Consider the following 21547-nt stretch of genomic DNA (forward strand, 5'->3'; position numbering starts at 1 on the left):
CTTAAATGTTGACTACTTTTTAGAGGAAAAAATTAGCTTTCCCTATAGAAACTATTGAAATAATAGGAAATAGATGATGAATAGCTAATTAATACAGCAAATACTTAGCAGGCGTGATAAAATGAAAAAGTGCCTTAGCAAATTAAAATGAAACTTCCCCTATTTATTTGTAACAGGCAAATTACCCTGCTGCTTCACATGGACATGCTGAGCACCATAGAGCAATAGGTCTAGAAGCGCAACCTGTACATGCAAGCGTAACAGAGATCCACAGCCCCAGGGGCACTTAAGAGCTATCTTTGTTCCTGTTTATCGCTGAGTTCAGAGACTGCTGTTGCTGTTATTTCTCAGCCTCTCTGAGAGTTCGCTCAAAACCTTGGAGACAGATTTTTACATCTGCCATGAAACAGAATTACACATTTTCTTAGGTAGAAAAGACCTTTACGATCATGTAAGCTGACCCTTCTGGCACAAAGGCTGTGAAGTTTCTTCAGTCTCTACTGAGAGAAAGGCTAAGTACATGGAGTGCATGAATTCCATTAGAGCTATAACATGTATATTTTTAATTTTGTCCATCCTTGCTCAGGAGACCTCAAACGATGACAAATCATCCCTGAAGACTGCCCATTTTGTGAGAGAAGATAACCATAACTGATCTATATCTCACAAAAAATTACCCTGTTCTTGACTAGTCTGTGAAGTATTCTTATACCTTGAAGAAAAGGTATTTTGTTGCAACTGTTACTTCTTCATCTAGAGCTTAACTAACGACAATTGCCTAGGTAACCAAAAGGTGTTTACTCAGACTACCAAGACTCCAAAAGCAAAAGTTATCTCTGCCTTGTTAAAGAAATTTGGTTCAGCTTTCCCAGGTCCCTTTCATGTGAGAGCCTTGCAATTTTTAAGGAAGGCTCAGCTGGCCACTGGCTATTTCAGTTTCTTTATCCTACCGTAGTTTTTTCTACTAAGCTTCCTAACTCACAAGATCTCAGCCTGCGCCTTGCAAGGCTCACGATGGTGATCACAGGTAAGGTTGGTCAGGGCAATTGAGCCATATTAGTGCACGCAGGACCCCGCTGATCTTTTTAGACTTTGCTTAAATAGATTAAATGAAATATGCAGAACCAGTAGGTCCGAATAAGAGTTTCATTGTCAAGGGGATTTGGAGCGTGCCCTACCGTGGCTAGCAGCTACATCTCCAGCTTATCTACCTTGAGTTGCTATGTCCCAGTTCCATAAGGAAACAATGTAAATCTAAATTCAGCACTTTTAAAATTCAGCTAAGCCAGTAGTGAGAGGGACGTAGGCTGGACACCGCATCATGAAAAACTGTTCACAGAGAGCATCCCAGATCACCATTAAGATGCTTGTATCTGGTTATTTTCTACTGGGGCTGTAGCCAATTGAATACAAGTTAGTCTCTGGGGAGAGCACCCTGTCTTCAGCTCAGTGCTAAAAGCTAGGAGTGTACCAACCCGGCATTTGTGCTGCGGCTCTTCCACTCAGAAAACTTCTGTGCTCCTCTCCCTCTCCCTCTAGTCTTCAAGGATGCTTTTGGGGAGAGAGAGGACTGAGATTTTTGCTTCTTCCCCCTCCTCTTATTTCCATTTTTTCCCCTCTTGCAAAGTTACGCTTGCAACGGCATTTTAGTGCTAGCTATCAGATTGCACAGTATAAGACACAAAAGATATAAAACACGGGGGTAATTTTCAAATCACAAAAGTATGGTGTTCTCAGCCCCCAAACTAAAAACTATAAGTTGGATTTTCTTTGAAATTTCACACACACAGAGACACAAACAAAAAGGTCTAAGAGGAGTCTGTCTCTCTAAGAAAGGTAAAAGGAGTGAAAATAATCTTTAGGAAAACAAAACATTCCCGGTAAAGTTGACTGCAGTCACTTACATGGCTGGACATGCCCCTGATGCCATCGTTCAATTATATTCTGTCGTATGTTTGATAATTTGATTGATTCAACAAAGTGGTTATAGCTATGTATGCCACATTTGTGCACATAAATAATAAATAGTTGAGAGGTTTTCAAACTGGGCTTTCTAATGCCCATTTCTTTCTCATTCAGCAGTACATCTGAATTCCTTAAACTGTCAGCTACTAAAGCTTATTCTTCTCGTATGCCCTGTGTGCAATATCACAGCTGAACGCGGTTTGTTACTTGTAGCATGATTTTTAGAAGTAGTGTTGTAGTGCTGTAAGAAAACTGTATTTGGCACAGTGTGGCAATTGCGTTACCATCTGCCTTCTAGTCTAATTATAGAAAGCTATGCAGTTACTGCAGATACCTGAAGCAATGATTGTTGAATTTTTAGCGATTCATACTCTTTCTGTTTTGCAGCTGGACAAAGACTTGGAAGAGGTCACAATGCAGCTTCAGGACACTCCTGAGAAAACAACATACATTAAGCAGAACCACTATCAGGATCTTAATGACATTCTTAGTATACGGAACTTTACAGACAGCAAAGGTGAGAGTTAGTAAAATCTATTAGTAGCTTAAGCCACCAAGATTTTGAATAGCAATCTCATTGGATTGGTTCCAGAGCACTTGGACCTTGGTAAGATAGAGCTTTAAATATCTTGGTTGCATTACAGAAAGCATGCAGATTCACATGATAAGCTCTATGGTACCCACTGAGTAGTTATTTCTCTGTACGTATGTCTTCTATTGTATGCCCTACGTGTATAATACACATGGTAAAGCAGGAAACTTTTAAAAGAGTACTTGCGTTCAGAAGTCAAGTTTTCTGTGCTGCATGGAGGGAGGAAAGTCACAGAGTGTTTCAGATCTTGTGAGAGTTAATTGCACCAGCCTTCAGCAGTAGGAAGCCCAGTTTAATACATGCTCGTCTGAGTAGGATGCTCAAATCCTGCTTTTGGACACTGCTATCAAGCACATAGAAGCAAAGCATGTAAATATTTCAGTGCTGATTTGGACTCTAAATGTAGAATTGAAGGCACTCATGTATGAAAATTCTTCCCTAGGAACTGATAAAAAAGGATTTCATGACGACTAATATTCTGAATTTGTTTCTACTGTGCCTCTTGCATTGCTCCCTGAAGAAATATATGCGAAAGAATTGCTTCCATTAAAGCTATTTCACTTTTGGGAAGCAATAAGATCTGGTGCATAGTGCAATAAAGTGGAAGCCAGGACACTCAGCTTCCATTTCTGACTCTAGAATGGATCTACTTTGTGACTTTTGGCAAATGACTTTGTACAGCTGAATATTACTACAGTACATGAAAAACTAGTTGCCCCTTGTTGGGAAGTCGTAGACTTCCATGTTTGTTGCAATGCTAGGCTCAGGCTTCCTATTGATGTGGCAGTGTAAGCTTGATTAAGTGGAACAGAAGTTACTCCTGTAAATATAGTTGTTGAAGAATAATTTTAGAACAGCAGCAGCAGTTCCTATATGCTTTTGAAGTATATTGAAATTTTGGTTGGGTAAGGTTACTTTTTCATGTGCCTTTTGTTTTAGCCTGGGTATACACTTGGTTGTGTAACTTGTGGCAAAAAAAAAAAAAAAGGAAGAGCTCCATAGAGTTCCCAGTGTCCTTTTTAAAATTAAAAAACAGAAGGGGGGAAAGGAGGAAAAGGAAAACGTAAATAGCTGCTGGAGGCGTGTGATTATTGGGCTGAGATCAGCAGCAAGAACTAACATCAGTGAGTGGGATGAGGCAGTTTTACCAAGTGTTTGAAAGGAACACATAGAATGTTCCACTCATGTCAGATGCTGCAGGAAAATGATAAATCATGAATAATACTTCAAGCAGAAAAGATACATTACATTGTGCCAAATGCCCATCTGAGTTTGGGTATGAGAAATAAAAACGATCCTCAAGAGATACGCTGGGTATAAATTTAGGATGGGATGCTTCCCACAGCAGGTTGCACTCCATTAGCAGTAGGATGCTGGTAAAGAAATCAAGGAGAAAACACAACCTTTCTGCACTTACTTGTGGCTATATCTACAAAAGACATCGATGCCCAACTGCTGTTTTACGCACCAGCATCCAAGATTGTCTGTGTTCCTAAGTTTCTCCCAGTACAGTTCCCTAACTTCTACATTTCTGCTGCAGGCTATGTATTTAAAATCACCTGTACATACTGACCCTTAATGTACTGGGTAGCTTGGAACTAGGTACTATCGGGATTTACAGGGTAGATATTCTTTGCATAGTGAAGTTGCCGGACACAGTTTTCTGAATGGATCTACCAGATAAAGCTCCGCACAAAAGAGGGGGGAAGGAAAAGAAGGATGTTTTCCCTTGGCCACCTTTATAGTGAATAGATTAGAGCATCCATTCACCTGGGAATGAGGAAGACCTGGATCCCAATCTGCAGCAGGTGTTTGAAGCTTGGTCCCACACCTGACGGTGAATGCCCCAAGCATGAGTATTATGGAGTATTCTGATCCTGACCCGAGTGACATCAAATATTAATACTTCCAGGCTCTGAGCCACCATGTTCAGCAACCCTTGCTAGCCTTTTTCTGTCCCTTCATTTCCATTTCTTCTGCGTCTTGCTTTCTCTCTTTCCCTTTTTTCCTCTCCCTTAACTACATGTCTGAATCTCCTCTGTGTTTCTCTCACTGCATCCATTCCCAATAGTCAACCTATGTGCTTAATTTAAATTTGCCATTCCAATCAAAATAACAAGGCTTTGGAGAATTCATGCTGCTGAGTCACTGCTGCTTCTGTGCAGATGCGAACAGACATCACTTAAATGGTACTTAAAAAAATTCTGGCCCTTACGGCTACAGGAAAGCTAACTCTGACTGACATAACTATGCTTTCTGTAGCTATGTATTTCATGTAACTTTCTGTAAATGAAAGTACAGAACCTTGAAATTATGCGTCCCTGATGGTACTTGAGCTTTGGAATTGTAAATATTTGACCTAGAAGTGACCATGTCTCTCGCCTCTACTGTGCAACTGGGGAAGCCAGTCCGATGCTGTTTTTAAGGTGATGACAAGGTTTGTGCCTACCTTGGACCTTGTAAAAAATGTGAGCTGAGAGAGAGGGAGTAGGACAGTGAAGAGAGATGCTCAAAATAGCAGCTGACTTGGAGCTAAAAATCATAGCAGATCATTTGCCACATTTACATTCTGGACATGGCTGAATCTTATGTCAATCTTCTTTATAAAATACCTTGCTGTTCTGAAGGAGTTCCCACAGAGAATGCAATGTAGTGTATCCCCATTGCTATTGCTTATACAAATTCAGGGCACTGCACTTCAGAGAACAGACAGTAACACAGGACTTATGCAATGCATCTCGAACAAGTCCTAATCAAACTTTAATGTCATAGTACACTTCAGTAGGTTTCTGATCTGTAAAAATCGTCCAGAGTTAAAATTCCTAACTCCTATAGCCAAGTGCCAAAGGAGCTTATTTGATTCTTCCCTTCCTTCACAGAATCACAGAATCATATAGGTTGGAAAAGACCTTTAAGATCATCGAGTCCAACCATAAACCTAACACTGCCAAAAACCACCACTACACCATGTCCCTAAGCACCTCATCCAAACGTCCTTTAAATACCTCCAGGGATGGCGACTCAACCACTTCCCTGGGCAGCCTCTTCCAATGCTTGATAACCCTCTCGGTGAAGAAAAATTTCCTAATATCCAGTCTAAACCTCCCCTGGCGCAACTTGAGGCCATTTCCTCTTGTCCTGTCACTTGTTACCTGTCACTTGTTACCTTCCCCACCACCCTCATTTACATCAAGTATGGATTTAGGATACAAAAGTTAAATTACTTCAGCCAAAATAGATAGACACAGCTGTCCACTCCCATAACTGCCTGACCTCAGGCAAAGTTTCATAACTTCGGAGTTCCTGGTTAGTTATTAACAGCAACAGCTCCTGGTGCAGCCCAGCAGCTCTTTGCTGGCACGGGGACTCCTTCTTTACAGCACGTTTCAATTCAGTACGTCTCATTTAAAGAGAGATATTATCCGAGACACTCATCTCTTGTCCACAAATGCGTAATGTCCCTGAGACATCGACAGCAATTGGCTATGTAAGAAAAGCAATTAGAAAATGTGGTTTGTAGTTTACGGTTTGATTGCTTTTTTTTAAGGCAGGCTTTTGTCTGCATGGCTAGATAGCTTTGTGTGGTCAAGCAGTTCTCAACGTGCTCATGGACCGCAGCTCTGGGACCTCAAATGGCTTCTCCAGTTGAATTTAAAAGGGCATCCCCTTAACTTCATTTGATACATCCCTCTAATGATTTTGAGCCACTGTGTCCGCTAGCGAGCTCGGCTCTGTGCACAGCACAACGTTAGCTTCTCCCCCGGCTTGCTGTTTGCAGGATCTGGTCACCTTGCTGGAGCAGCAGAGCTGCGTTACAGCCTGGGTTGGAGGCAGGGACGGGCTGCGGGTGAGACCCACGCTCGGCTCGGGCAGTTCTGCAAAGAGAGCCAAGCTTGGAGACACGGCTCAGTTTTCCAGGCTGGCATTTGGAAATAGGAGGACAAATGCCTGTAACTGTGATGCTGTGTAAAGAGGAAGGTTGTGCCACACAGCTCCAGGGAAGAAATACCCTGGCACAGGCACAAACCAGAGCTTCCCGAAAGGGCTCCCTGCACCCATGTAGCCGGTGTGCCAGAAACAGGAGAAACTTCATGAAGGTAGAAGTTATTTCTACTGTGCAAGTTCCTGCAGAGGTAAAAGTTACTGAGGACAAAAATACAGAGGGAAGATACTCTGTGGTTTGGGGAGGTCGGATAATTTGCTGCGCTTGGAACCTTACTATCTTATTCTATTTGACTTCTATTTGACATTTTATTACATGAAATTATTTCTACATGAATGATTCATAGATAGCAAGAGTTTCTTACAAAGCCAAGCTCAGAAGAAACCCTGCAGAAGAATCTCCATTTATTTCTACCTTTGCCAGTACATTTCAGCGTAGCGTATTAGGACAATGAATGAATGACGGCCATCCTGTGGAAAGTACATAAGAAGCAAGAGACAGCCTTGCAATAGCCCCCACTTATGAACAAACCCTTTTTGCAAGTTCTCTCTCTGCAGGTACCCTTTCTTGCTCAGAAAGCCTTTTCTGTTTTGAGCCAGAAAACAGTCTTTACTCATTGCTGTAAATGGACTGGGAGCATTCATTTGCATGTCAGATATGCCTACATACTGTCAGTTGTCACCCCACTCCAATGTTTCCTAGTGTTAGTTTTTCCCCATGTAAAAGCAGCTCAAAGAAAAACAGATTTCAAAGGCATGTTGCTCGTAAATGCGAAACAAAACAGAGTTCATCTGTGACAGAGGGGAGGAATATTACTTCGATGAAGTCAGTGTGATTCAAGCATTAAGCTTGAGATTGAAACCACAGATTCAAAGGAAAGGCTTTCAGAAATAACTCCTTTAAAGGAATGCTGTTTTAACGAAAGGATATAGTTCATTATATCCCTTGTATATAGAGATATATAGAGACATGTATACCAGTTTCTGTGAAACCTAGCAAATGGATTCCAATCCTGAAATTGGAGCTTGTTCTATTTCAACAAGGAGACCAAACTGCAAGAGGTTCAGTGCCTGCCTTTCCTTGCACAGACATAAATCTGTAGTAAAGGGAGTTTCTTCTGACTTAAAGTAGTATAAATCAGAGGAGAATCTTGCTGGGTTTTCTCTTTAAAAAGTCTTCCTTTCAAAACATAACTATCAGAAGTCATGATTTAGACTGCCTGCTGCTGTTTGCTTAGTTCAGGAGAACTTTTTCTGATATACCCAGCAGATGATGTGATTATTTTAATTTTTCCTTTTGTTTTACTTTCTTTTCATCCTATTCACATGAAAGCAGAAACTGGCTAGTCATGTTTCACAGTCCAAACAACAGAACTGTGAAAAATTACAGTAGATTTTAAAAATTTACCTCTAGCTTTAAAGTTTCCAGAGTTCTTTAGTAAATCAGCAAGATTATGTCTGCCAGCTCTTATAAGTCACCATTAAACCACACTTGCTTCTTTGTGGAGCATAAAATATGCTTTCTAGCAAAGAGAAAGCAACAGTGGAATTGAAAGATGTGGGGTGAAGAGCGGTTCTGCCATCTAGTTGTAAGCCATCGGAGGAATATTGCCACTAAAGCGTAATGATGAAGACGTTCAATAAAGCTGCAGTGTACAAATGACAAAAAACCCGAGCTTCTAGTTCAAGAAGCACAGTTTCTAAAATCTTGGCAGAAATTGCAGCAGTGGCAGTCACCTGGTGTTTTCTGCCTGCCGCTGAAGTGGAGTCGTTAAAATGCACGACGTGTTTAAGCCAGCCCAGGTAATTTTGACAGCGCCACGTTGCAGAGCGATGGTACGTCCGGCAGGTCTGAAGCGAGCACCAGCCTGGCAGAGGGAGAGGGGAGCAGCGACCTGCTCGCTGAGCCCCGCCGCAGCCAGCATCGGGCGTGCTCCTGCAGCTCACAGCTTTGTGATGGGAAGCCGTTTCTCTGCCGCGGGTAGGCAAAGGTCCTCAGCTAAAGCCTTCTGCCTCTCACCAACAACCGGCAGCGGGTTTTGTTTTCTAATGAACCCATCAGCGAGCGCGGCGCGAGGCCCCTGAGATCTACTTTTTCCATTAAAAATAGATCTTTTTTCCCAACGGTTTTCTGAAGGGAAAGTGCTCGGGCATCACTTATCCAGACTTTTGAGTTCCAGTTTGAGGTCTACGAAGGTGAAAATTACTTAGAAAGTGCTTCTGGCTAATGTAAATTCAATTTGGAAGGTAGTTAGATCATCCCAGTGCAACTTATTCACTAGCATCTGCAGGGGCAGACAGTACCCTGAGAACGAAGGGCACTCTTCAAGTGGCATACTTAATGGACAGAGGAAGATGGGGGAGTACTAAAAGCAGTACTAAAAGCACTTTCCAGGGGAAACTGGGAACTCAAATGTTTACCGTTACCCTTAATATATTTTCTTTCAGTTGTTCACGTATATAAAATCAGTTTCCTCCATCTTTAAGTTTTTTAACTTTTGCATATGGTAATAGTGTTTTTTCTTTAAGCTCCAGCTCCTGGAAGCATATGACTAAGTGAGAATCTTGCTCTTCATTATTTAAATGAAAGGTAAATGAAAAAAAAAAAAAAAAAGAAAAAAGAAAGATATTCTAGTTTCCATAGCTGCAGAATAAAAGTCTAACAACTTCTCTCCCAAAAACCTTACAAATTACAATTACTCAACTTTTTTGTATTTTGAAAGAAGCAAAGGAAAAGGAAAAAAATCTCAGTATTTTAGCAGTTTTATGTGGATTTTGTCTGTATTTTATACACATACATTAAAACTTGTATATGGTAACCTTGTATACAGAAATTTATGCAGTGTATTAAGGGAGAGTCATCTGCAAGAGTGGTGGAAAAGGGTCGATTAAGAATAACACACAGTGATATATGGGCAGTTGGTGCTGAGGGGTGAGTAGGCAGAGAATATATGATTTCTGCTCTACTTCAAACGAAATCCCCCACCTTTTTGACAGGGACCACCTCCTTCTCTCTCTCTCTCTGTCTCTCTCTCTCACACAGCACAACTGAAAGCATAAGAAACCCCTTTAGGGGCGTACAACACAGATTAATATATGAAATCACATACTCCCAAAGCCCAACAGTTGCATATTCCAGTCATTTTGATGAAGAATTGTATCTTCAGTAGCTTTGTAAAAGGTTAAATTGCTTATCTTGGCCAAAGGAGTTGGAACCCTAAAATAGTTAAATAATAGACCTTTTCCATCCCTAATTACCAGGATTACTCAAATTTTAACTTTGGTCTACATCATAAAGTCAGCAGTTTTCATTGTCAGCTCAGATCAGCTCAGGATTGAACGTTGGTTTTAATCATGGAAGTAAAAAGTGTTCTTTTCTACGTGTCTGTTTATAGACATCACAAGGGTTTTATGCAAATGTCAAGCTCAATATACATAGAAATGCGATATATGGAAAATAAAAACTGAACTCTTGTGACAGCAAATGCCACACCAGCAAACTTCAGGCTGCCCTGAGATGGTGGACTTCATTGCTTATCTTAGCCACTGTCAGATTTGACTCTTTGCTGTCCTCCCTTCACATCTAAACCATCATCAGATCCTGTCGTATCTTCCTTTTAAGCACTCTTCTTGCTACAGCTGAATTCCTTAGCTCTCTTCTACTGACACTTTCTTGCCCCAACAGAAGCAGCTTCATGTGTTCTGGTCGCCTCCTTTCTCACCCAGACCCTTGTCTTCCATGCAACATAAGTGAAAAATCTTCTGTCCTGCTGTTCTGAGCTGTCGTGATCCCCTTGTCTGCACATTTTTGCATCCTCACCTATTCACTTCTTTCCAAGTTCCTTGTTAGATTTTTCACAGCAGAAAGTGAATGCTACAAAATAATGCCAGGGATGACCATGCTGGAAGGGCAATTATACGTATTGGAGTTTGCCCTCAAAACATTCCTGTTTCTGCTTCCAGCTTCTTTCCTCACTCTTTGTTTCTGCTGCTTGTTTTGTCCCACCAGTGCTCATCGATAACATATGTATTCCTAGCATGCTGGGACCTGAGCATTATTTGGGGCTTCTGAGCATTAGTAGAACAGAAAAGCAGCTTAAGCCTTCAATACACACTGGGTTTTTCATGCTATTTTCATTTTCTCTTCACTATTTTCCCGCTTTTCCCCCCTCATACCCATTTTTACATTCAAATCCTCCAGTGTCCTTTTCAGGAATTTACCTTCGAGTCCTCTTCCATGCTGCCTTAATGCCCGCAGCAATCACTGTTTCTCTGTCTATGTGGCAAACAACTGCCGGTGATGGATTTGGAGCTGCTCTGTAATTATTTATGAAAACTGTGCACTGTCCTCATTACTCAGATGTTTTCCACGTGACTTTATTTGGCTTAACACAGTAGGAGACTTTGAAAAAGCAAGCAGGAACAGAAAGGATCCCCGGCAAAGACAGTCTTCTTAAAATGGCTGTGTTCGTCCACGTTTCTCAGGGGAACCAATGCCACAGGCTTCAGCACAGCTAGCCAGGGACTCCCGGGACTCCCAGGGGAAACAAGTGGAGCTACCTATGGGGAAAATGATCATCTTCTATGTTATTACTGTGCAGAAAAGAGAAAGGCAGGAGAAAGCCTAATGAAATCATTAGCTATCCTTCTTGCAGACAGCCTATGGGCCAGTGCAACTGATATGAATCATATTTCCGTGCTGAATGATAGCAGACAGTTAAATGACGGCACTTAATTGCTTATGTGATTGCAAGAGTACCAAGGTTTTATACATCAATGAGATTATAGTTTCTCTAGGAAAAGACTTGAATTAGAGGTTTTTTTCAGATGAAGAGGTAACAATTTTTGAGTGCAAGATAATATGATGGTGCAGTTACATTAATTTTTTACACAGCCTAAGACTAGATGAGAGAGCCTGATAGGGCTACACAGAGGTGGGCAACAAGGTTTGGTTTGTGGGGGTTTTTTTTAAAGGTGGGGGGAAGCAAAGGAAGGACAAAAGCAGTTTTGTCCCTCTTCTGTTTCTTCATGGTAGTTCCTATGAAGGAGTACATCATCGAAAGCATAAGAGTACCAAAGACTTACAGGGAAACCTGAGACTGTATTGGAATATAGGCAGAAAGAGTTTACTTTGTAGCATTATGAACATCTGGGAAATTTTAAAATGAAACAATTTAAAAATGGTCACTTGGTCACAGTAAAGTAAAATTGAATGTGTTGTCCATCCAGATGGTGAGAAAGCCATTTTGAAAAATCATCTTGATCAAAATCCACCAGCACAATGGGGCTCATCAGACCCTTCCAGAACAAGCAAAGATCCTATAGAAGACATCAACTCTCCAGAACAGTAAGTACACACCATTACATACTGGCACAGAAAGAAGCACCCCTTGCTCTCTCGGGTATGCACGTGCTTGGGCGCGCACGCTGTCTGCTGTCTTAGCCACACCAGCTGCCTTGTTGATAAGATATTAATTTAAATTATTACATTTCATCAAAACCCATATTTCTCTTTCATGCATTTTTATGGGAAGACCTTCACTGTAAACCCTTTCAGCCAGTCCCAGCTAGAGAGAGAGCCTGGACCATCAGCAACAGACGATGTGAATGGCACCTCCTGAAGCACCAGTGGGCAGCAACGTTGTCCTGTGCTGCCTCCCTGCCGCCAGCTCACCATCCCCACCAAATTTAGAGGGTATCAGGGGCACTAGATCCTAAGATGCCCCAAAGGCAAACTAACACACTTCTTTTCTCTTGCCAGAAACAGCCATAACATGATGTCCAAAGTTTCTGTAGAGAGTTACAGGACAAGCTGTGCCCATCCACCAACGTATATTAAGGAGAGAAGAGGATGTACATATGTGCACACACGTGTTGTGACTACTGTCAAAAATCCAAGTCCTTCCACAGACCAGCCAGAGGGGTTCATGGTGTACATAGCCATTTTGTTCTCTTTCGATCTTAAGCTAGCTGAGAAATAAAAACACTCTGAGGGCTTTTCAACGTTGCCATAGCAGCTGGACCTGAGTTTTGGCATAGGAAAGCCTGCACCAAGTAGTTTCCCTTAGAAACAATGCTGCGGCTACACAGAGAGCATGGCACAAAGCACTTGCTAGATTTATGGAGGGGAGAGAGCCTCACGGTATCAGCTTTTCTCTCCAGGAACCTACACAATAAACGCACGTACTACCCTCTACCAGCTCAGCAGGGCCTGCCGTGGGCCAGAGCTCAGGGAAGCACCATGCTCCTTCGTCCCTGGACCAGCCGTTTCCCCACGGCAGCCTACTTACACGGGCACCACTTCATCATCAGGATCTGAGCTAATAGCTGTCAGACCCCTGTTTTGTACACAGGCAACTTAAAAGCTTATTTAAAAACAGAATAAATTAAACAAATTACTAGACTGAGTCACATGTTACATCAGCAGCAGCAAACCTGATTTCAGATAGCAGTTACTGCCTTGTACTACCTGGTGCAGGAAAACACGTGGATGTCTAACTCTGTCCTTGCGCTCAAAAAAAACCCCAACCCAAACCTGCACAGGAGCTAATCCACACACGCACGCACGCACGCACACGTATGCACCAAAAAAAGCCCCCAGTAGCTGAAATATCTGGTTATTTGACAAAAGCAGGGCTCTTGCTGAGAAAGCTCTCGTGACTTTATGGGGTCAGCAGAGTGCTTTAATGCATAGCTATTAGAGGTCTGTCTTTTTTCCAGCACCATTTGTCAGAAATAAAGTAGTGTGAATGCAGCCTCATCCACACGTAGCCCCCTTACATTAAGAGAGATGCTAAGAAAAACACAGACATTCAGATAATCCAGTTGTCCCGATACAAATTTAATACAGAAAAAAAAAGAAAAACATTTGGTGATGACAGAACCTCCTCTAGGCTAGTGGTAACTGATGAGAAGACTGAGATTTCCTAAAGGTCTTAAAGAGCAGGACAGTACAAATCTGAACAGTCACTGACGTTTATGGACAGCAATTAATAAAGTCCTGCTAAATCAAAACAGTGTCATTCAGCACTCGCACAGCTGTGACTGTGCCAGGTCCAAGGGTCAATGTCTCCCTTGAGGGTGCGTTAGCAGTTTGGGTACCAGAGCCACACCACCCAGGCACAGTGGACCTGCCAGAGAGAAGTGTAGCTGTCTTCTGGGACTAGGGTTTTGTGATTCTCTCTCTTTGACAAGAGATTGCCTCGTTCCAAACTTTGTGCTCTTTAAGAATATCCTTTTGCACGCATGGGCATTTTTTCCAACCTGTCTGGCAGCACTTCTGGCCTTCCATGGTTATTAAATACATCATTTTTGTCAAAAAAAAAAAAAAGAGTTAAAGACAAGCTGTAGTTTGTGCCTTCTCTTTCTCATTTCACTGCATACATAGGGCATCTGATAGAGAGGTAGTCACACAGTCTGCTGAACCTATTTCTTATTCAGGAACACAAATCTCAAGGATGTTAGTCTGAAAGAGTTTCCTCTTTGCCACAAACCTATGAAATGAGGACATTAAGATAATAATTTGCCTGCAGAAATGTTAATTCTTTAATGGCTATAGCAAAAAGAAGCATCCCAGCTTCCTGTTATTGACAGCACTCAGGAGAGCTGACATCTTCCAGTATGAAAGTTCTTGTAGAGTGCAGAAAAGAGTTTGATTTGGGATTTTTTTTTTTCATTCTTTCTTACCACTAGAGCTACATTTGACTAACTGCAAGTGTGATCTCTTATTCTACAGTTGTGTGCAAAGTGAAGGCCCAGCAGTACGCATGCACTGCAGGCTCAGTAGTGCAGGAAGTTGTTTCACATTTGTTGATGGGGTGATGTTTATATCATCTCAATCAGATTGTGAAAAACACTTGTTTTGTGCTTGGCTCATATTTAGAACTCTGCACCGAAGGAAAATGCAGTCTGTATGACTGTAAAGCAGCCTTAGAGCATGAGTATAGATGATTCACAGTTCCCTTTGCCTCTTAGTCCCTTTCCAGCTGGGCAGGACCCAGTAGGTTACCCATAGCACCATGTAAAATTTGCCATACCCAGTCAGACCATCAGCACAAGCAGCAAAAAGTGGGTGCAGGCTCCTTTCTCTCCTGTTCACACTGGCTACACAGTGTAAATTAACGCTTCCTATAGTAGGCAAAGCAGTGCTGGTGCACAGGCTCAAGCCCTGCACTTTGATTTTCCGTGGTGCTTATCAGCATACTGCCTAGCACAGTTGTGTCAGCGTGTGCTCTCCCGGCTAACACTCAGGCACAATCTGGTGTTCGGAAACCCTGTTTGGGGGGAGCTTAGCTGCATGGATGGAAGCTGCACCATGCCAGTTCATCTCGGGTCCGGAGAGCAGTCTGAACCAGTTTAGAATAGATATAATAGTTAATTTCCCAGTAGGCCAGGATGTCTCTCACGCAAAGTCAACTCTTTCCTGCTGGGCAGTCCTGCTTACTTATCTAAAGATCACATCAGTCAGCTTATCTGCACGATAGCTACACAAATACATTCAACGGGATATCTTCCGTGACCCTTAAAGACATTCTTCTGTGCACCTTCATTCCTGCATGTTGTCCCATCTCATCAGTGACCTACATTCGGTGAATTAGTTTTTGGCACCATTAAAATTTATACTGTTCTCATTTTAACAGCAACAATATGTAACAGTCTTCCAGATCTCTGCGTAAAGGTTTCTCTGAGTAATAGATTTCTGCAGGACCCCACTAAAACCTGCCATTTTGATAGACTGTTTCCTAGATGTTGTCATTTTTGTAACCTTCAAAGCAGCTAATCGCTGTGTAACCTTTATAATAGAAAGCACCTTGATTTTTTTTGAGCTAAAGCTCTGCTATTAGCAGCATTTAAAAGATAGTCAAATACCCTGCTGGAGCCAGTTACGTCAATTTTAGTAACCAAGAATTCTCATCAAAAAAGTTGGTTATGACTGGATTATTGCATTACAGCCACATGCCTCGGCGTGAACATGTTACTCTGTTTCTCCACTGACAGTGGTTCATATTAGTGTATCTATGACCCTACTCAAATCTGTCATGAAAATAAGGTGGATTTAGAATGGTTAATTTACTTGATAGTACAACATTTTGTTTTATTGTAGTCTTTTAGAACTTCTCCAGCCTCCCAGCAGTTGCTAAAAATCAACATTAATGGGCTGAAGAATCGACTGAAATGATCCCTGAATGCTTAGACAGAGTTTACACGCTCCTGCAGATCTTCAGATGTTTGACTGTAGCAGCAGTTGTTTGAATCCCCCCCACTTATCAACGGATCTCATCAGTGGTTTTCTATAGCAGAACAAAAATATTTTTCAAATGCCTCTGCCCCCTTTGTAGCATTGTGTCTTCCCATGTGCATTGCATTGTGTTCCTATGTGCACTGACATTGGAAGTCAAAGCTTTTACTTGATTTTATTTATCCCTAATAAATGGCATTGTTATACAGAGCTGAGGATATATGCCCTACTCTAACATAGTACCCTGAGGAGTGGCTGCTCTGTGTGTGGCACCACCTTTCCTTTCCATGTCCCTCAGCGGTTGTCTATGATTCCATGATTCTAAAACCACTAGTACTAACCATTCCCTCCCCAACATACTTGACCATATATATGCTTTGACATAACTATATTGTATGGACAACTCGAAACAAATTCGTAGTAACACAGAATCGTAGAATGCTTTGGGTTAGAAGGGACCTTTAAAGGCCATCTAGTCCAACCCCCCTGCAATGAGCAGGGACATCTTCAACTAGATTAGGTTGCCCAGAGCCCCGTCCAACCTGACCTTGAATGTTTCCAGGGATGGGGCATCTACCACCTCCCTGGGCAACCTGTGCCAGTGTTTCACCACCCTCATCATAAAAAATGTCTTCCTTATACCAAGTCTAATTCTACCCTCTTTTAATTTAAAACTATTACCCTTTGTCCTATCACTACAGGCCCTGCTAAAAAGTTGTTCCCATCTTTCTTATAAGCTCCCTTTAAGTACTGAAAGGCTGCTATAAGGTCTCCCTGGAGCTTTCTCTTCTCCAGGCTGAACAACCCCAACTCTCAGCCTTTCCTCATAGGACTTTCCTCATAGGAAAGGCTGACTATTTTTGTGGCCCTCCTCTGGACCCGCTCCAACAGGTCCATGTCTTACTTGTGCTGAGGGCCCCAGAGCTGGACGCAGTACTGCAGGTGGGGTCTCACCAGAGCAGAGCAGAGGGGCAGAATCACCTCCTTTGACCTGCTGGCCATGTTTCTTTTGATGCAGCCCAGGATATGGTTGGCTTTCCGGGCTGTGAGCGCACACTGCCAGCTCATGTCCAGCTTTTCATCCACCAGTACCCCCGAGTCCTTCTCGGCAGGGCTGCTCTCCATCCCTTCATCCCCCAGCCTGTATTGATACTGGAGGTTGCCCCAAAAGCATTGACAAAATGTGGCAGGGGTGGGGGAAAGGAAAAAACACTGATATTGGAGGGAAAAAAACCTACAAAGAGTGAGGCACGGTACAAGATTTACTTTCGCTTAAGGAGAAAATAGAAGTTTTGTTTGGATTTTGTTACTTTTTTTGTTTTGTTTTGTTTTTCCCCTAAGAGTTTTGCCTAAACTCTTCATTGTGAGCGAGTCTCCAGGCTACAGTCCTCCGCCCCAATTCCAGGAACCAAGTTTTCAAGTGAAAGTAAACTTTAAGTACAGTTAAAGCAAAATTTGCCACCCACTGCAGCCACCGTTGGCATAGCCAAATAAACATGCTTTGTCCATGGTATGGCTAACACTTAAATGGGTGGAAAAAAATCCCATTCACTTGATTATGCAACTGGATTCTCTTGGAATAGCTTCAAAAAGCTCTTTAATGAGAAGTCTGTAACAGTTGAACAAAGTAAGCATTTCCACTGGTGGGAAAATAAGCACGGGCAATTCTGTGTTTGACCCTGCAACGAGAGACAGAATGACAATCCGCAGCATCAGGCTCATAAGGATTCAGCGCATGGAGGCAGTGAGCCATGCCACCTCTACACTCCTTGGGAACGAGGCATGAGTTCATTGATAGCACCAGAAAGAGTGAGGCACAGTAGCAAAATAACAATGAATGGATTTTGTTTAGTCCCAGGAATGCATTGCCAGCACTACAATGATCAACACTGTGGATTAATATTGCATCAAACTTTTAAAGGGAGTTGGGGGGGTGGGGAATGAGAAAGAGTTTCCTGGCTAGGCAGACTACAACTATTTCCACCACACCTCTGTATAAACTTAGTTTGTAGTGAAGAAAGTAAAGAGAAGCAGCATTACATTTCTTTCTCTTTGAATTGGAAAGCTATACTGCTTGGTCCCCGAGCAGTGCAATGGATGCCTTGGTAGCTGTCTCCGCTTCTTAATACAAAGCAAAAAAGAAATGAAATGTCGTTTGAATCAGAAAGGCTGTCCAAAGGCAAGCTTTCAAACATACACTTCTTATAAAGGCCTGTCTATACACAGTCATTATATCAGATAACAGGGAAATATAAATTTAAAACTCTATTGTACTGATACAATGCTTTATATGGGCATTTTTTCTTCTGGAATCAAAAAGCCGGTCTTCGGTTCAACTGTGTCACTTTGACACCTGTCTTCTCTTAAAAAAGTCCCTCTGTTTCAAGAGTGAATGTCTCCAAATGCAGAAGCAATCCTGGTATGATAACATCTTAATCATTGAAAACCTCAACTGGATTTTGATTTTATGTAAGGTGCCAGTATATCCACAGCATGGTGGTAGCAGAGCCTATGTCCCATGTCACCATCCTCTCCGTGGAGAGGGTTTAGTTGGGCTATCTGTGAGAACAGTTTAGTGTCCCTTTCAAAAAACAAATGAACAAACCAAAACAAAGCCCCACCAGTTATGGTGATGTCAACCTGCTTGGAAAATTGGATACGGGATGTTGGGTTCCTAAGTACTGAATTTTGGTGTAGGTGGTAGGTTAGACTGCTTTTAGAGTGCCACCTCCTCAGTCCCACGGCACTGACTGTGGGAACTTGACAGCATTCAGCACCTCAAAAGCACAGACCTAAACTGCAAAGAGGAACTGCTTGGAGACAGCCGTCAGTCTGAATTCCCTCCCTCCCTCCATGCACCTGTGTTTGCCTTCGCTGGAGTTGCAGAAATGCCATCCATAATTCTACCATCCTTGTGCTAAGTGATGCATGCCTTAAAACTCAGCCTGTGACCTCGTGCGTGTCTATGCAGTTAGCTGGGGCTCTGCATGCAATAGATCACTTCGCAAGGGGCGGGGGGTTGCTAAGCCGTATGCCCTCACTGCACACTTAACTTTTTCTGATATCAGCAGTCTAACAATTACTCTGAAAGTGCCTGGGAATTTCAGAAGGTTGTGGGATGCTGAGAAGGCACTCTTAGATTCCTTTGTCACGTCTAGCCTGTCAGAAAAATTCCCCAAGGGGAAGTAACACCGCAGTGGCATAGCTCAACAGCGGCGAGTGTAATGCTCTTGGCATTAACCCCCTCTACCACGGCAGCAGGCACAGAAAATATCCTTGCCGCAACCTGCAAACATATCAAGCGCGTAGCGTATTACATTTTCCTCTTGGCTAACGCTGCTCTCTCTCTGTCTCTCTCGCAGCATACAGCGTCGGCTGTCTTTGCAGCTGCCCATACTTCATCATGCCTACTTGCCATCCATAGGAGGAGTTGACGCTAGCTGTGCCAGTCCCTGCGTAAGCCCCAGTGCCAGTCCTCGGCACAGACACGTGCCACCCTCCTTCCGAGTAATGGTTTCGGGGCTGTAGGAAAGGGAGATCAGTGCTTCCTGAACTGCTTTTAAGTACTCAATGACTGGACTAAACATCTGACCTAGAACTCTGCTACAAACATATAACATTGGCTCTTACCACAGAGGAACTACCGCTGAGGCCGTCATCACAGGAGTGCCCGTGTAACTCATGTGGGAAGGCGAAGGAGAAGGACACAAGGAGTTTGATCTGTAGCCTTATTCATGGAGTTTTTATTTCTTCACATAGAAGTCACTGAAAAACGTTTCTTCCCAAATTTCTACTAGCAACAAGGAGGCTGGGAAATACGGATCTTGCAAAAAAGACACTAGGAAAAAAACCTCAAACGTCACTGAGCTTTATGTGGCTGCTGAGAACATGCAATTCTATACTGTATCCATGTAAGGAGAATACAATGATTGAGCTATACCATATTTATTGAAATAGATACACTCATTTTTACAAGAGTTGTGTTAAATTGCTGGAAACATTCTGCACTGGTTAGTCTTGCTTGTTTTCACTTCAGGGATGATGTTCAATAGGAAAGGAGGATTGTGAGAAATGATTCCTCGGGTGTCATTGAGACTCTGCCGTGCTGTGAGCAGGGTCACCTCTAACTTGCAGCTGTACGTGAAACCCAAGCAGAGGCTGAAGCTCCAGCTCCGAGTTGTCACCAGCTGGAGAGCTGCTGGTTGGAAGCGGAGCACTTCACCCTTCTCCAGGGATGATGGTAGTGACTGCTGACCATCTGCAGCTTCATTTTAGCAAAGTTCCTGCACCTATTTCAGAATAAACACCACCAACCATAAGGTACTAAACTGTCTGGAAAAGCCCTAGTGCTGATAGCTCAAGAAGCTGAGGACGGATGAGTAGTAAAGTCTTAATGTCACAGGATGGATTGTTTTTCATAGTTTGTTTGAATTATGTCACACATAATTACAATAAAATTAATTTAGTGGACTTGGGGGGAGGGGTTAGGGCACAGCACTTTGCTGCTGCAAGCAAAGCCTGCAGAGCACATAGATGTGAATATACACTGTTTGCTTTGTACCTGCCTGTGGGACAGTTGTAGCGGATAATAGAGAGGACAAATCAAATTTACCAATAGAATATTTTATCTGAATCCTAAAAGGACTGTGAAAAAAACCAACAGTTTTTATACTTTAGCTCCATCCCCTGGACCGAAGTAATTAGGAGGAACGATAGTGGCATACTGTCTGGACCAGCTCTGGAGCCAAAGCCTCAGGCACAGCTGAGACACACATGCAGCTTCTTTTTCCAAGGGACTGGAAATGTGGCATCTCACTGCCAGGGCTGCTTGTGAAGAGTAGAGGGGGGGGAAACACATGAAGCACCCACTGGGCTCTCAGTTTTCTTTGACCAACGCCTGTGCACCTCAGACCAAACCTTTGGAATGACGTTTCTACAAAGGGTTACAAATCAGCAATGACTGAAGCACAGCTGAAGAGATTCATTAGCTGAGGGACTTAACCGCAGCTTTGACAAGCTAGCATAAATCTCCATTAAAAATAAAACACACCTCATAGTGGCCAAAACCAACATGAATATGTATCTGAATCTTACAATCAGGAGCATCACAAAATATCTCACTTGGCACATACAGTAAGAGAGGTTATGGAAATATCTGTAGCTTTTAGAACAAACCATGTAAGTATAAACACAGATAAAATAGAACTCATTACTCTGTTTAAGCACTAAACACTGACGTTGTCACTCAATGTGTGTTGACAGTATTCTCTTGCTTTATTAATATCATCAGGGCCTGGTTTATTTTAAAAGGAATGTTAATTTTTAAAAAGAGAAAATTACAATATTGTATATAATGTATACACAAAGATCTCTGTAGAAATATTATTCCAACTTAGCAGGAAAAAAAATTCAGAAGTATCGGACCATTGGAGGTGAGTGTGTGTGTGTGTCTGTAACTTCGTGAATACTGACTGTGTGACGTTTATTAGGTTTAAACCATGCAGTACATTCTTTGTCTCAATGATACTGTAGTTTCTCCCATAACATTTTTTTTTTACTTTACTGCAGATAACAAGACCAACCAAGTGAATATAGCTATTTAATGTTTCTGTTCTTTTATACTGCAGCAAAAATGTACTGTAAATTTATGAAGAGGCTGTGCCCCAATGGCATTTTCCAATGATGTTAGTGCACAAATGCTTTAAACTAGACTGGAACTGCCAGAATAAAATGTAAATGAAGAATTTCTTGTATAACCTTATACTGCATGAGATCAATTTTTAATAAATTGTTGCAAATCTGTTTTTATG

The 21547-nt window shown here is 42.3% G+C and overlaps 1 protein-coding gene across 1 annotated transcript in view; it reads left to right on the forward strand.

Annotated features, from left to right (window-relative positions):
- GABBR2 (gamma-aminobutyric acid type B receptor subunit 2) overlaps nt 1-20018 on the forward strand; it is a 497107-nt gene extending 477089 nt beyond the window's left edge. The window contains exons 17-19 of the mRNA XM_075494175.1: nt 2353-2482; nt 11729-11846; nt 19100-20018. Coding sequence (XP_075350290.1) covers nt 2353-2482; nt 11729-11846; nt 19100-19265 — 414 coding nt within the window. The 3' untranslated portion in view covers nt 19266-20018. The remainder of the gene's footprint in view (nt 1-2352; nt 2483-11728; nt 11847-19099) is intronic.
- The last annotated feature ends 1529 nt before the right edge of the window (nt 20019-21547 follow it).

This window comes from Mycteria americana, chromosome 2 (assembly GCF_035582795.1).
Source record: "Mycteria americana isolate JAX WOST 10 ecotype Jacksonville Zoo and Gardens chromosome 2, USCA_MyAme_1.0, whole genome shotgun sequence".
Classification (NCBI taxonomy): Eukaryota; Metazoa; Chordata; class Aves; order Ciconiiformes; family Ciconiidae; genus Mycteria; species Mycteria americana.